Source organism: Schistocerca cancellata, chromosome 7, assembly GCF_023864275.1.
Source record: "Schistocerca cancellata isolate TAMUIC-IGC-003103 chromosome 7, iqSchCanc2.1, whole genome shotgun sequence".
Taxonomy (NCBI): Eukaryota; Metazoa; Arthropoda; class Insecta; order Orthoptera; family Acrididae; genus Schistocerca; species Schistocerca cancellata.
Genome location: NC_064632.1, coordinates 17,049,052 through 17,066,314, shown reverse-complemented (window position 1 = coordinate 17,066,314; position 17,263 = coordinate 17,049,052). Strand labels below are relative to the sequence as shown.

Here is a 17,263-nt window from a genome sequence, read left to right as displayed (position 1 = left end):
ATTGTTTTATCTTCCACGTATACTTTGTGAGTTTGACACTGAAAACACCTAACATTGCGCTCTCGCCTGAGCAGTTGGCAGAGACATCTTTGGAAGATGTTAAATGGCTTTTGCCACTTTCGACTGTAATTATTATTTATTTGGCACTGGTGGTCAGTTTGGGCTATGCTGGTATTTATAAGCAGTAGCCACGAACCCATCAGCCTGTGGCGGAAAAATAAAACTGTCGACAAATAGTGATGTGTACAGTATTTATAAAATGGTTCAAATGGCTCTCAGCACTATGGGACTTAACTGCTGTGGTCATCAGTCCCCCCTTCGTTTTACATTTTATGATTTTATTAATGTCCACCTCTCAGTAGCGTATGTCATAACAAGTATGATAAGAGTCTTTCAATTTCTTGAGAAAGGTCTGCTTTTTAGTACGTCTAGTGATGAGAAGTACCATCTATTGCCTTTTTGTATTCCACCATTTACTTCTCCGTTGACACTGTTGTCTATGGTTAGCAGGGTTCCAGAATATGTGAATTACTGTTTCGGTTTTCTCTGCACCAATTTTAAAAGTATGGTGTGCTTAACTTTGGCGCGTGATGCAGAGAAGTATTTCGTTTCACTGGGAGTAATTTCCAGTCCTTTTCCAAATAAGCCTTATCAATATCGTGGCGAGTGCATTAACTCCTTGATGATTTCCACCTAAATATCAACTCCATATGGTACTAAGTTAAAATTGTGCTCTAGTTTTGTTCCAAGTTGTGATTGCTTTATTTTCCTAGTGACCTGATTCACAGCGCAGTTGAGAAGTGATGGTGACAAAGCAGCGCTCGGGCACTCTGGCCGGCGTACAGTCTTTATACAAACACTTTGAAAATAGTATGTGAAACTGGAATACCGCTCAGTGCTGCGTCACCTGTCATAAATTAAACTGTCGTAGTACCGGCGACCGTCTAACAGATAATAACACCAGTAGCAGTATCCAGTGGTGAGTCGTGGACTTTGCAGATTAATGCAGGGATGAAAGGTTGAAGTTACAATTCTTTTACTATTCGTTACACCCAATTTTCAAAAGAAACCTAAAGAAACTCGTCCATAACGAGATTATCTGGCGACGTTAACGAAGCGATTGTCTTACCTAAAAATGAAAATCACCACCGAGATGCCGGAGTTTACAGCAGAAGTGTCCTCTTATCACAATAATCAGTTTATCGACAGATAATCTTCACCGTGGGGATTTTGGAGCCGGAGAATTATTTGTCTCCCAAAGTAACTAAAATAGACTTCATGGAGACTAGCTTACTGAGTGGAGCGGATGGTGTTCGTCCTTTTGGCAATACGTCTTCTCGTGCCTTTGGGAGAAGCGCGCTGTGGAGTGCACGCCGGTGACAGGGCCTGCGGCCGCCGGGGGCAGCAGGTGGCGTCCCCCGCGGCGGGCAGCAGGCAGGGTATCGCGCCGCGCCCCGCCGCCAGTAAGGCGATACGCGGGCCTCCGGTAAGCCGAGCCAGCGCCGGCCAAGATGGCCCCAGCTTCCGGCTGTCAAGATGGCCGGCTCCATCACGCCCCGCGGCTCCTGTGTCTGTCCGACAAAAAAGGGGACTTACTGCTGCACGCTGCTCGCAGAAGATATTCCCTCTGCACTCTCAAATCTTGACCACCCGGGGGTCACCCGAGGCGCCCCATAGCATTCAAAAGGACCAGGCTGCCTCACACTTGTTGTCGTTGATGTGGTCTTCACGCGAAGACTAGTTTCGTACAGGTCTCTTATAGTAGTCTATTATGTGCAAACTTTTCGTCTGCAGAACCTGCTTACTATAATCGAGTAGTCAAGGCTTGGTCTCCCCACCACCCACACACACACACTTCCTTCCTTTACCAAACTGAAGATTCTCTGCTGCCTCAGGACGTCTATTATCAACCGATCCCTTCCTTTAGTCAAGTTGTGGCATACATTTCTGTTTTCCATAGTCTGATTCAGTACCCCCTCGTTAGCTATCTGATGCACCCACTTTTGTAATGGTAATGCTTTCCTCAGAATAGAAAGAAATATATCCGAGATCGTTGCTTGCTTTTATTACGTTCTTGTGCTCCAGATCCATACAGCCTGCGGGATACCACAGCAGACGTTTTTCCTGTACAATTTTTCACGATTTGTTTACACGTCGTCTGTGCTTTTTCTGTCACGCTCACATTTCATAATAGAAGCACAATCTTGCAATGTTCTCAACGATGCTGAAGTCATCGGTTCTTTGTGATAACATGCAAGTATATAACCGAAGTGATTTACGAAACGCTTGGTGAGCTTGTGTGAGTACTCTCTGATCAGAGGAGCGAAGTGGCAGCCGAAGAAGCTTCTTGATAAACGATAGTGTTTATTTCACTTACCGTCTCCGTCCTTCTCTTCGTCAGAAAAAATTTAAATTTAGAGGGACAGGGACCCAGAAAAGTAAAATAAAGATACAACATATCATGTGATCCTAGAATAATGTAACTGAAATTGTAGGATTAATGTATGTTCAAAATTGCCAAAACTGTAGTTTCCATTAGATCAAAAACAATAAGTTTGAGATTTTGTCTCAGTCTATACGCGTATTTCAATTTACATCTGTTGTGATTATTCGCACTGTATAAACTAATTTGTTTCCTTCTCTTATTGCAGGTAAGGACGAGGGACTCTTCCGTCAGCATGTAAGTTCGCTTAGTCTGTAAAATATTCCTAAGATACTATTATCATTCATTCACTGTCTTTTTTGAGCCTTCAAAGATCTGCACAATTATGCTTCATCGTATGACGTGCCTTCCTCTTCTCAATATTTCTCCATCATTCCATTGTCTTCTTCCTTTCCTCTTCTGCTTCCCACCTTTGGAGTCATGCATTGCTCCATTTCGTCCAGGACATCGTTGTCTTCTTACTTCACAGATATTTGGAAAATCTTTTTCTTTAACGTAGTTGTAGCTTTTCTAGATAAATGCCCAAATAACATAGGTTAACTCTTCGGTATCCGGTTTGCTGTACTTTCCATATTTTAGTGCACTTCAACATTACCCCATAATTTCTAGACTTAAGCTAGTGTTAGCGGATATAATGCTTTCCTCATGATTATTGTTTCCAGTAACTTTATTTCATTTATAGGAAAAGTGAAGTACCACCCAGAAGGGATGCGAGAAACGAAATGAAACTTGGTTTGAGGCAGTGTTAGATGTTATTTCAGTGATTACAAAATCGGGTCAAATTTATAAAGAAATTTTCTCTACGAGCGCACTTTCCAGTATGACGTTCCATTCCTTGTGGCGAGGATGCTTACGCTGATTCGATTGCGAAGAGTGCCAAAGTCTTTGTATCCTATCCTTAGGCAAGATGGCCCACAAATATTGTAACTGGTCCTTGGTATTCTGAATACTGGCAATGGGACGAAGCTGCCGTCTGAGGTAGTCCTATACATGTTATACGGGCAACAGATCTGGGGATCTTGTTGGCCACGGGAGTACATCAACGGCACGCAGTCAGTTTATAGGGACACTTGCCATATGTGGACGAACGTTGTTCTATTGAAAAATAGCACCACGATATTGTCGCATGAGAGGTAACATACGAGGACGCAGAATGTCTGTGACGTCCCGTTGTGCTGTCAGAGCTCCCTTAGTCAAAATGTTCAAATGTGTGTGAATTCCTAAGCGACCAAACTGCTGAGGTCATCGCTCCCTAGACTTACAGACTACTTAAACTAACTTATGCGAAGAACAACAAACTGACACCCGTGCCCGAGGGAGAACTCGAACCCCCGGCGGAAGGGGCCGCGCAATCCGTGACATGGCGCGTCTAACAGCGCGGTCACTCCGCGCGGTCACTCTCAGTCACTGCCAGCCGCGATGTGAAGTCATATCCGATGGCTCCTGACACAATGACGACAGCAGTAACACCGCTGTGCCTGAAAGAATAGGAGCGCTCCTCAGGTCGCTGCCATACTCGCCGACGACGGTTATCCCGGGTAACACAGGACCGTGATTCATCAGAGAAGGCAGTGCGGCGCCATCCACCAGAAGTCTACACTTCCCGGTCACAGCGCCACTTCAAACGTAGCCGTTTGTGTCCTGTTGTGTTAACGGCGACCTACACATGGGACGGAAGTTTTCTAGTCCGGCTGCTGCTAGTGTTCGACAAATATTGTGGGATGACACGGAATGTTGTAGGGAGTCCATTAGTTACTCTCGGCTGGCAGTCGGAGATGTGAAGGGTTACGATGTGCTTGGGGCACAATACTCCCTCGTGGTGCTCAGGCATGGTCGACCAGAATCTTGACGACACATGCCCGTGCAGTTCAACAGCGGGGACTACTGTCACATCGGAATGCTTCGTGTATGTGGATATGGCATGGTTCCACCAGCCGACGCACAATGAGGCCCATTTCAAATTCTGTGAGGCGCTGATAGCGCTGTCTGACGCGAGAACGCCCCATCTCCGTCCTCTCCACAGTGAACATTCACCATCTGACGCTTTTCAGGGCCCTTTGTATATCCTGTCAGTATCAGTAGCAACACTAAACACGTACAAAGTTAATGCACTGATGACCGATCTGTCGGCCACAGATAATTGCAACTTCTAATCATTTACATACCCGCCGATGGTATGTATGTACCTATGCATAGTTTCGTTGGCATCATGTAGCTTTTCTCTAAATTTACAGAAAAAGTTTGGGGGAGTTACGTCACCTTTCTCCTAGATTCCCGTTTCAGTTCCCCGAACATCTTTGTTGCGCTTTCGCGCGGTCTACACCGACCTGTTACTATCCAAACAAGGCTCGTCTGAATTCGTTCGGTTTTTGTCATATCTATCTGAGTAGTGCTCCATTAGTTGCACAAGAGCTCTAGAACTGGACCTACTGATACCCGGTCTCCTTTGCATATAACATGCAATTTCCCAAAACGTTTCTGTAAATCGAAGGTTTCATTCGCGTGATTTTACATGTTCGTCCCATTTCGTTTCATATCTTGGTCTATTTATAGGAAATGGCAGACTGCAGAGAAGAAAGCAATGACACAGACATCGTAGTTTCCATAGTGATGGGACTGAAGTATGACCTGTATTTTATGATTTGAGGATGGCCATCAGCGGCCGAAACCGGTAAATTAGTTTTAAATTAGTGTAATTGTGCCTAGTAATTAAATGAAAACAGCCAATTGATATGGTCTCCAGCTCGGCAGAAATGTCGTTATTTCCAAGACTCGAGAAGTTCCGTAAGAGGCTGATGTGGAACCGAGGGCTGTGATTAGTGTTGGAAATGCAAGAGCAATAAAAATTGACGATATTGAGCCTGCTCTGCCAAAAAATTCACTCTCCCACGTTCCAGAACGAGAACTAAAATTGTAACCGACGAGAGGGTGGGAGAGCCGTTAGCACCTTAGAATTAGGGTATAGAGTCCTTGGTGACGGGTTGTTGGAGAAGGATTAAGTGTTATCGTTACAGATTAGTAATCTTCATTATTAGTAAACCGCCGAATGAAACCGCTATATAGCGAAGTCAGCGAAATACAGAGTTGGATTTCCATCTGGGGACGAGTTATTGGATTGAGAAGGACGTATGTAATCCGTGAGTGAGTGTGTAGTCAGGGTGGAGTCCACGAAGTCATCCCTCGGCGTCGGAACGGAGCGGCGCAGACGGGCGGGCAGATTGGGCCCGCGGCGCGGTTGGCTTCGGGCGTGTTCGTGTGGACTCGGGTCGGCTCGGTGCCGGCGCTCCGGCTGCATTAAGCAGACGCCTTATCGCGCGGATGCCCGACCGGCTCGCTCAGGCTTTACGCTCGAGCACGTCTGCGCAAAGGTTAACTTCATGCATTAAGCGTTTTACCCAATACCCGCACTTATACACTGCAGATAATTCGAAATGATATATCCGGGCGCCTCACTCTCCGCTCTGGACGCGTAACGGAGACGGCAAGAAGAGAGGAGGATAGCGGAGGAGGCAAGTGCTGAGGAAAAAATTAATAGCTACGGTTATGTTTGTTGTCTGGCGCTGTCCGCAGCACACTTTTTATCATTATTGTTTTCGTGAGCAGCGGATGATTCTCTTTTTCCTCACGGCAAGGAGCTCTCCGAATTTCTCGTTCTGTCTCCTCTTTTCCTGTTGCCTTCTCACACCCCTCCAACTTGCTGGAATATTCTGCGATAGCTGAAGTTTATAATTCACTTGCAAACGATTAGCCCGTGCATTTGCAGAGGATGCCGCCTCGTGATGCTTGGCAGCGTTTAGTAATGCTGTAACGCATTCAGACCTTTCGAACCATTGTGCATTCCAAAGCCGTTTCGCAAGAGTGCCTTTTGATACATCAATTTGGCTGGCTTTTGGAAAATCTTCCGAATATTTGATCAGTTGCAAACGGATTTACCTTTGACGTTAAGATGCTGAAAGTGATGTTTCCTCTGTCGCTTCTGGGATACAGTTATCTGAAAGTTACGTGTCAGATTCATATACAGTGTTCAGTGATGGTAATCACTTTAGTATACACACTACGAGTTTGTAGAGATCACGGTTCTATCACCAGGTAAAACACGCAGAAGAATCATACAAATTTACAAAAAATGACTAAAATCAGTCTTGTCACATTATAAAGGATCAGCCTTCGTGTCTTCATCATACTTGGCACCAACACTTCTCCGTTTTCGGCTCGAGCTCAGTCACCGTCATCATCTTCATCATGTTCGTCTTCTAACTCTTCTTCTCCCAAGGAGTAGGCGTTTCGCCTGTTCTGATCGCAGAGGAAGCTGTTGCCAACGTTTGCTTGGTCTCCCAGTATGTGCTTTTCATTCTCGCTAGTTGATAAAACTTCTGTAGACCAAATAGTAGAACAGGCACTGAAAGAACCGATAGAGACTAATCACATACTCCTTGAAAGAACAAGAAGCTCCATCGCAACAGCTATTCTTTTTAAAAACATGTTTTTTATTTATCGGTGACTTTATATATAAAGTATATATTTATCCGATGCGTCATGTTCACAACATTTTTCAGAAATTTTGACATATTATAGTTGATAAAAAAGTTGTATTTCAGAAAAATAATGACAGCAATATTATTAAGTAATGGTAAAAATATTTTATATCACTAGCAATATTAATTCCCTAAAAATAAAAAAATGAAAATTTAAAAAGAAGAATGAATTTTAGACACATAAAATTCGACAGTAAGAGACATACAAGTATGATTCTACATAATAAGAGAATCAAGGGCAGAAAGGAACAGTTGGCGTGGATGCCGTCACCTCATAACATTATGAGTGCATATACACCCTGTCGCCAGAGCACCTTCCCGTTGTAACTGCGTCCTCCAACAGGCTCAGCGCCTACTACGGGTAGTGGGTCGTACTGTGAACAGCTAGTTGTGGATGTCAGCGACTTGTTTCTAACAGTCACGCACCGGAAACGTCCGACACGTTCTTCGTTGTTCATTCGTAGGTTGACAGCCGACTGTGACCGGCTGATACAAGTACGAGAGCATGTTGAAAAGAAACGCCTCCGAATTTATTAGATGAAAACCCTTACAAGCTTATTAAAGAAAACAAACTTTATTAACATTCTCCATTTTTATTCTTCATGTCTGCATATTTATTTCTCAACATAGTCACCAGGGCGACGAACACATTTCTCCAAATGAGAGACCAGTTTGTTCATACCATCACTACAGAATGTTTAACTTCGTTGTCGGAGCTGTAACATCAACTATGCTTGCATATCTTCCCCACTATCGAAGTGAAATCCTCGAAGGTGTTCTTCAAGTTTTGGAAACAAATAAAAATCGGATGGGGCGAGGTCGGGACTGTATGGAGGATGATCGACAACAAGCGGACCCGAGGCGTCGGCGCGTTACACATGTCGCAGTGCTCCTGTGTGGTCCGGCGTTGTCGTGCTGAAGCGGAGGGCGCTCCGTGTCTGGACCAACTCTCAAAGTCGTGCTCTCAGTTTTATGAGAGTCCCGCAGTACCTTGTAGACTTTGTGGTGGTGCCTTTAGGCATGAATCCCAAATGCGCAACATCTTGATTATCCCGGAACACTGGGAGCATGATTTTGCCTTCTGATGGCACGGTTTTAAACTTTTTTGGCGTCCGTGATCCTTTGCGGCGGAACTCAATTTTTGCTTTCTTGTTTTCGGGATCAAAATGGTGAACCAAGCTTCCATCATCTGTCACACTGTTGTTAAGGGACCCATCACCCTCACGCTCAAAACGCTAAAGAAATTGTTAACAAATGTCCAGCGGCGCGTGTTTCAGTTGGAGGGACATTTCCTGCGGTTAGAAACTCGATTAAAGCACACTGTTTCTCCAGCGTGACATAGTTACGTTACACATCGTAGTGTTAGTCGCTACATTTCGGGACCTTATAACGGTAGAGGGTTGCGACTTGCGTCAGCGGAGCGGTAAAGTCGACCGTGTAATATGCATGACGTGTAACATCTTAACCATTATTGAGAACAGAATAAAAAAAATTAGGAGGCATTAATTTTCAGAACGCTCTCGTAACTGTTTCCTATATGCGTCAGTACAAACCGGAATCTTTCTAATTTTTCCGTACGGTCCTTTCGTGAGGTGGAATCCTCGTGGAGTCTTATGTATCACCAATGCTGGTTCTCTAAACTTCCTCAATTGCGTTTCACAAAAATATCGAATATTTCCATCTAAGCTCACCAAGCATTTTCGGAACACACTAACACTGATGGAATTTATCGGCAAGAAATTTAGAAGGACGTATCTCAACACGTCTGAACTGCCTGGATGTCTTCCTTATGTTCCCACCGTGCAGGGGTCCCGAACAGTCTAGCAAGACTGGAAAACTGGTCCCACAGGAGTTCTGTGGGCTGTCTGGTTTACAGATGCTCTACAGACCAAGTTGTTTGGCTTGAAGTCATGGTAACAATAATGAAGGAATTGCGTTGCTTCTCTGTCACTCAGACAATGAAGAAATAAAAGAAAATCGTACCTCTGGAAGCGGTAATAGATCCACTCACTGTGCTCGATTTCCTAACCGGGAAAACTGACGTCATTTTCTACGCACTTAGATAATACTGGAAAGAGACGAGGGAAAGCAACATTCTCTGCTCTATCAGCTAATGTAGTGATGAGTTGAAAGCTTCTTTTATTAAAACGACGCAGAGATAGGTTTCAGATATTTGTAGTATAAATTTTTTATTTGTGGGACATCCATAACTTTTGTGCAGCGTGTTCATGGTAAACAAATCCGCGGTAATTGTAAAATACTTTATTGACGGAAGGCATGCACGACAGAAGTCGCTATGCACCAGCACGGTTTCAGGTCCATCATCAGGGTATACCTGAAATCTAGCAGTAGTGGGACGTCATTTCCAACTAAGTGGACAGTGCCTGTTAGTGGTTAGGGCATAGACATGACGTCCTGCTACTGCTAGATTTTAGATACACCCTGATGATGGAGCAAATACTCTGAAACCGTGCTGGTGTATAGCGACATCTATCGTGCAAGAATTTTGTTAATAAAGTATTTTACAATTGTGACGGATTTGTTTACCACGAAAATATTTGTAGACCTCACTGAACTTTTCTTTAATTTTCTTCTTTCCAGTCTTTAGCGCTTTACATCTTTCTAGTACGCTATAATGGCAGGCATATTCATTTAGATGTATCTTACATTTTCCTTTCTTGTCTCTTTCCTTCCACACAAGTTTCGCCGTCGTGGAAACAACACGCGGCTCGCCGACTGTCCGAGAAACCTGCACGCGGCGGACAGCGTTAATGGGCGCCAGTGGACCCTGGCCGGAGATTATGGGAATCAATATAATCACGAAAGGAAATCATTAAATTAATGGCTGGGATTTGATTAAAGTCGTGATGAACGATCGTTTTTGGCGTGCCCGAGATAAGCGTCAACGGTCGGCGGCAGTCTGCTGCCGCTCGGCGTTCGCCGTTAATGGAGGGAATTATATCGGGGCGTTGGTGCGCTGCCCGCTGCCAGCTGCCGAGGCGGAGCAGTCGATACCTGTTTACCCAACAAAGTACTCGCAGGAGCCCGGGGTCCGCGGCTCACGCTGCTTGCGTTACTCCAGTATACACTCGTTCCTGGCCAAATCACGTGCAGTGTAGGCGTGTAGAATCTGTAACGCTTCCTGGTCCTAAGGACTCCTGTTTATTTTTACTTTACCGATAATTTGAGTGAAATACGGTGGAATATGCTGCAAAAAAACAACAACCCATTCAATAAACTCTAAAAACTGGAAACATTTGTTGCGGCACGTGATTGCTAAGCTTCTTAATATTCTTCTGCATTACTTATGGTCTTGAGCGTATTAGAGCTTTGGATAATATAGTTAAGGCGTTGTTGTTGTAGCCTTCAGTCGGAGTACTGTTTCGATGCTGCTCCTCCCAGTAGCCTGTATTGTGCATGGCTTTTTTTTCTGTATCTGTGTTACTACTGCACCCTTCATCCATTCGAATCTGCTTACTGTGTGCACGCCATGATCTCTCTCTAGAATTTTACCCTCCTCCCTCCCCGTTACGTTCCTTGTTGCGTCGAGATGTGTCTTATCAACTAATCCTTTTTTTTAGTGAAATTAGACCATCATTTTCTCCAAAATTCGATACAGTACCTCTTCATTAGTTACTCTCCCTACTCATTTACTCTTCAGCATTCTTCTGGACCATCAGTTTTCAAGAGCTTGTGTATTCTTGTCTGTACTGTTTAAGGTCCCCGTTTCAATTTCATATAAGGCTATATTCTATATTCCGGACAAATATTTTCAAAAATACATTCTAACAAATAATTTACGTTCGTAACAACAGGTATCTCTTTTTCACAAAAAATGTTCTTGTTATTGCCACCCTGTATTTCATATCCTATTTTTGTTTATACAGGGTGTTACAAAAAGGTACGGCCAAACTTTCAGGAAACATTCCTCACACACAAATAAAGAAAAGATGTTATTTGGACATCTGTCCGGAAACGCTTAATTTCCATGTTGGAGCTCATTTTCGTTTCGTCAGTATGTACTGTACTTCCTCGATTCACCGCCATGATTTCATTCGGGATACTCTACCTGTGCTGCTAGAACATGTGCCTTTACAAGTACGACACAACATGTGGTTCATGCACGATGGGGCTCCTGCACATTTCAGTCGAAGTATTCGTACGCTTCTCAACAACAGATTCGGTGACCGATGAATTGGTAAAGGCGGACCAATTCCATGGCCTCCACGCTCTCCTGACCTCAACCCTCTTGACTTTCATTTATGGGGGCATTTGAAAACTCTTGCCTACGCAACCCCGGTACCAAATGTAGAGACTCTTCGTGCTCGTATTGTGGACGGCTGTGATACAATAGGCCATTCTCCTGGGCTGCATCAGCGCATTAGGGATTCCGTGCGACGGAGGGTGGGCGCATGTATCCTCGCTAACGCAGGACATTTTGAACATTTCCTGTAACAAACTGTTTGAAGTCACGCTGGTACGTTCTGTTGCTGTGTGTTTCCATTCCATGATTAATGCGATTTGAAGAGAAGTAATAAAATGAGCTCTAACATGGAAAGTAAGCGTTTCCGGACACGTGTCCACATAACATATTTTCTTTATTTGTGTGTGAGGAATGTTTCCTGAAAGTTTGGCCGTACCTTTTTGTAACACCCTGTATATTTACAACATGCTCCACTGCAATATTTGTAACATTACATGCGTGTACTATGTGCGCGTGGAGCGTAGTGTAATGTTCGTGTTGCATGGTCGTGGTGATGATGATGATGATGAGAGAAGGGAGAGGGTGTAACCCGGGGCCGCACAGAGGGGACCGCCAGGTTTAACGTCCCCATCTGACAGACGGATCGCAACAGTGTCAGATGCTTCACGAGACACTGCGGACAGCTTTGGTGTTCGACTCAGGACACTGGCGCCAAGTCTGGTGGTCGGGAACTTTACGCCACCACCTCTCCACCCCTCGCCGGTCAAATACTGGCAGCGAAAATTTTTCCCAGAATTCGAACCGGCACCTCCACGGGTCGAACCCTACTGCACAAAAGTGCGTTAGCGACCTCGGCCACGGAGGCGGGTTTCTATCCTTTTTGTACTTCGGTCATCGTCATGTACTTCCGAGCCAAAGTGGCAAAACCCGCCCACTACATTACGTATCTCATTTCTTATTCTAATTTCGTCGAAATCATGTCATTTAATTCCAATACACTTCATTACTCTTGGTTTACTTCTATTTAGTCCGTCTTGTGACCTCTTTCCAAGCAGGCCGGTGTGGCCGTGCGGTTCTAGGCGCTTCAGTCTGGAACCGCGTGGCCGCTACGGTAGCAGGTTCGAATCCTGCCTCGGGCATAGATGTGTGTGATGTCCTTAGGTTAGTTAGGTTTAAGTAGTTCTAAGTTCTAGGGGACTGATGACCACAGATGTTAAGCCCCATAGTGCTCAGAGCCATTTGAACATTTTGAACCTCTTTCTAAATCCTTTGCCGACTTTGACACAACTACATTGTCGTTGGCAAGCCTTAAAGTTTCGTTTCTTCCCCCAGAACTCTAACTCCCTTTCTAAATTTTTCTTTAGTTTCCTTTGCAGCTTCCTCAATGTATATATTGTCTCATTCACTTCTCAATTACAATTCAGGTCCTGAAACTGCGTTCCGGTTTCTATACATGCTGCAGATGATCTTTCGCTCCTTGTATTTTGCCCCTCATACGATTCTAAATGCAGAATCCCGATAGCTATGTTTAGTCTAGTTACACATGTCCCCTGAATTCTGAAAATTTGTTTAGTTATATGGAGATAATTCAGTGACTCGTTGCTACCAGTAGCCTCGTGGTCCCATTAGGAGTCTGCCACGTACTGTACTCTCTGAAGACACGTTTCATTTGATGTAACTGCGACATGCATTGCAAATGTAACATGTTGCGTAGAGTACACAGTTTTGGATGAATTAGAGACGCACCATGTATTTATTTTCCAAAACTACTATCGGCTCCCGTATCTTCTATTTTTCACGCATCTTTCCACGTTTGGTGACTTTTTCATGCTATCTGGTTTACTGAATAAATGTAGTGTTTTCGAATCGTCTTTTACCTGATCCTCAAAGAATACGTTACCAAAATTATTCTAAAGTCCTATTCCAGTGATATGTATTTACATTGAAAATTAGATAATATTATGCTTTTTCTTTTGTGTTGAAATAACCTGTGGTTGCTGAGAATAACATCAAAGAGCAGTTATGCTAAATTTTGCACCTTAGAACCGAAAATGAGAAAAGAGTATTTATCATCCGTGAGCACCGATGCACCGGTTTTATAGTTCAGTAGATATCTATTGACGCATTTCCATTTTATCTATTTGATTTTTGCTGAAAAATGTAACACATTCACTTTTCCATTCAACTGTGAGTCTGTTAAGTTTTCCAGTGACATTTGCTTGATTCCCCTCTTCTAAGTAAGGTTTCAGTGTTTCTGTTCTTGAACATCCTTCACGTGACCTCAGATTTCGACAGTATTTTCTGATTCTCCTAGAGCTGCCTACTTGTTGCCGTAAAATAATAAAAATAATTTTTCCCGTGAAGGTGGTCTTAAGAGGAGCACTGAATCATTGTTCTACTAGAGGATGTACTTATGCCATACTTGAGCCTGTACTTAAGCCTGTGCCGACATTTTTGCAGCACGAGCTTATAGAATTTTTTTCTTATCGTGGCTTATAACTTAATAATATCTTCATTACAGGGTACCGAATACATGGAAATGTTTTAATCCCCACAGACGACATCTTCTGATAATGGCTGCGAATTTCGGCAAGCATTTCATTTCTTGAAAGACCATATTATTTTCGCCGAGACTGTGTATTTGTGTTTATTTAAACCATCGTTCAGTTATGTGTCCTTTTTCAGGTGAATTTAACGAAGTTCATGTTTGGACAACAAATCAGTTTCTGCAGGTCTGCTTTCGTAGTCTTGGAGTTTCTTGAAAGACGACATTATGTCCGCGGAGACTGCATATTTAAGAAGTTCCAAAAGAATACGGAACCACGGACCTGTTATCAAGCTAGGTAATTGGGGCAATCCACTTGAAAATGTCAGGTGATTGGTTATCACTTGTGTCATAAGGCTGTACGCGAGATTTTCAGACTCCTAAAATTCCCTAAGTCCACTGTTTCCGATGTGATAGTGAAGTGGAAACGTAAAGGGACAGGTACAGCGCAAAAGCCTACAGGGCAACCTCGTCTGTTGAGTAACAGAGACCGCCGACAGTTGAAGAGGGTCGTAATGTGTAATAGGCAGTCATCTATCCAGACCGTCAGACAGGAATTCCAAACTGCATCAGGATCCACTGCAAGTACTATGAAAGTTTGGCGGGAAGTGAGAAAGCTTGGATTTCATGGTCGAGCGGCTGCTCATAAGCCACATGTCACGCCAGTAAATGCCAAACGACACCTCGCTTGGTGTAAGGAGCGCAAACGTTGGACGACTGAACAGTGGAAAAACGTTGTGTGGAGTGACGAATCACGGTACACAATGTGGCGATCCGATAGAAGGGTGTGCGTATGGCGAATGTCCGGTGAACGGCATCTGCCAGCGTGTGTAGTGCCAACAGTAAAATTCAGAGGCGGTGGTGTTATGGTGTGGTCGTGTTTCTCACGGAGGGGGCTTGCACCCCTTATTGTTTTGCGTGGCACTATCACAGCGTAGGCCAACATTTATGTTTTAAGCAGCTTCTTGCTTCCCACTGTTGAAGAGCAATTCGGGGATGGCGATTTCATCTTTCAACACGATCGAGCACCTGTTCATAATGCACGATCTGTGGCGGTGTGGTTACACGACAATAACATGCCTATAATGGACTGTCCTGCACACAGTCCTGAGCTGAATCCTATAGAGCAGCTTTGGGATGTTTTGGAGCGCCGACTTCGTCCCAGACCTCACCGACCGACATCGATATCTCTCCTCCGTGGAGCACTCCGTGAAGAATGGCTGCCATTCCCCAAGAAACGTTCCAGGACCTGACTGAACGTATGCCTGCGAGAGTGGAAGCTGTCATCAAGGCTAAGGGTGGCCAACACCGTAATGAATTCCAGCGTTACCGATGGAGGGTGCCAGGAACTTGTAAGTCATTTTCAGCCAGGTGTCCGGATGCTTTTGATCACATAGTGTACATGCAGTCTCAGTGAATATAATGTCGCCTTTCAGAACAGTATAATTTTTGACTATTGAACCAAACCTGAAAAAATTACATTTCATTTTTGTTGACGTCTTTTGGCTGATCTTATCACGATGAAACTGTCGTTCAGCATTCAGGCATTGTGTGTGTGTGTGTGTGTGTGTGTGTGTGTGTGTGTGTGTGTTGGGGCTTATGGGCGCTCAACGTGGAGGTCATCAGCGCCCTGACACATTAAAGGGAACGAATGTGGACAGAGCTAATAAAACTGAAACACACACGCAAAGAAAGCAGGAAAAGAAGGAAAATGCTACATAAGGAAGTAGAACGTAAGGAAAGGGAAAATGTAGCAACGAGAATGCCACCGCAGCAACAAACACATTAGCTGACCCTTACATTACAGTATTTATGTAGTGTTTATTTGATAGTCACATTTTTGTGAAGCTGAACAGGTAAAAAGTAATTTATTTTTGGTGATGTCACGCAATATTACTGCTGTACTTCGTAAGTGAAGGTAAGCTGGACGACCAGACGCTGTCGTTGCTGTGGCCGGCTCATCAAGCGTCGATCGTGATTACACGCCTGGGCCCCTATTGTGCGTGGCTGGCGTGTTCTGCGGACACACACACACACGCTCTCACGGTAAACACTGGGTAACTACTGCGGTCTCTGGTGGGGTGTCACGTCGTTGCAGGGGTCGTACTGTCCATGTATGAAGTTATCAAACTCGGAATTTTAGTTTTACGTTTTCTTTCCTCGCGTTATCCCAGGCGCTCTAATACCAGTGCACCATAATTCGGATCTGGTCACGAGAAATTAGTTTTGGCTCGGGTGAAGGCGCGCTGTGGTGGTCGTTAACCACTGCATCTCCCACGGCGTACTCGTGCAATTTCGCCCCCTACCTCCCCCTCCCAGCCTTCCTCCTCCTCCTCCTCCTTTCTTCGTTCGTATCCCTTTTTTTTTTTATATGTATATACCTGGCTTTGTGCCCAGTGCCGTGCTGGGAAGCATCGCCGATTCTCGGTAAGAGAGGTCTGCCTATTGTTGGCCTCATTAGCTCTAATTCCGGGACATAACAATTTTGGTTTTAACCCGAGATTACTTAGTGTGGCCCCGGTAACCCGTGATTATCGCCGGGGTCAACGCGGCCTGCCGGGGTCGGCTGGAGGCGAGGCGAGGTGAGCTGAAGCGGGCCCTGGGCGCCGCCGCACCGGCCGGTCACACCGACCCTCGCCGACACTTCCGCCCCCTGCCGTCATCGAATCGTCTCTCAGTTTAAAAAAATGGCTCTGAGCACTATGGGACTCAACTTCTGAGGTCATTAGTCCCGTAGAACTTAGAACTAGTTAAACCTAACTAACCTGAGGAGATCACACACATCCATGCCCGAGGCAGGATTCGAACCTGCGACCGTGGCGGTCTCGCGGTTCCAGACTGCAGCGCCTAGAACCGCACGGCCACTTCGGCCGGCGTCACTCAGTCACTGCGCATTCTCAGAGCCCCCGCGTGCCGTCGTGACGCACCGCTTCCGCCTCCGTCTGGTTACTGTCGATACGTCCAGCTGGCTCAGGAACGATGCCTTGCATTACTCGGTGACCGTCTGACGGACAGTGTTGCTGGATACCGATTAACGATCCAAAACTTCTCCTGAGACTGCATAAAAAAGTATCAAGTGTACAATTAAATAAAAAAGTATTTGGTCGCCGACGAAAGGATGTGAGTTACCAACTGTAGTGTTTTAACCCTGCTGTGCAGTTGTCTACCGCAGTGGACAGCTGTTAACGTTGCTACTTTGACGTTTTAATCAGTCCTGAGGCTGAAAATGCTCGCAGACCACTGCATTATGCACTCCCTACGGGCACTTGCAGCCTCGGGATTGATTAACAACTTCAAAGAAGCGACTTTAACAGCTATCCACTGCTGTAGACAACTGCACAGCAGGGTTAAGCTTTTCAGACGCCGGAATGTAATAGGATTAGATTGCATCGCGTGTTCACTAACTTCGTTCACAGTGGTCACTATTTTTACTGTATACGTTTGTCATAATTATATTTGTGATCTGTACCCTTCTTCCATTATTAAAAGGTTTTTCTTGGGCTCACGTAGAATTATGCTATTGGGATGAAAATAGT

At 44.8% G+C, this 17,263-nt stretch overlaps 1 protein-coding gene across 2 annotated transcripts in view; it reads left to right on the top strand.

The window, feature by feature from the left end:
* LOC126092535 (protein dachsous-like) overlaps positions 1-17,263 on the top strand; it is a 590,094-nt gene that overhangs the window by 433,599 nt on the left and 139,232 nt on the right. Inside the window, exon 3 of one of the 2 annotated variants that reach the window (XM_049908185.1) lies at positions 2,652-4,532. The exons of the other annotated variant lie outside the window; for it this stretch is intronic. Within the exon in view, the coding sequence (XP_049764142.1) occupies positions 2,652-2,684 (33 nt within the window). The 3' untranslated portion in view covers positions 2,685-4,532. Of the gene's footprint in view, positions 1-2,651; positions 4,533-17,263 lie in introns of those variants that run through there. 2 annotated transcript variants of the gene reach the window in all.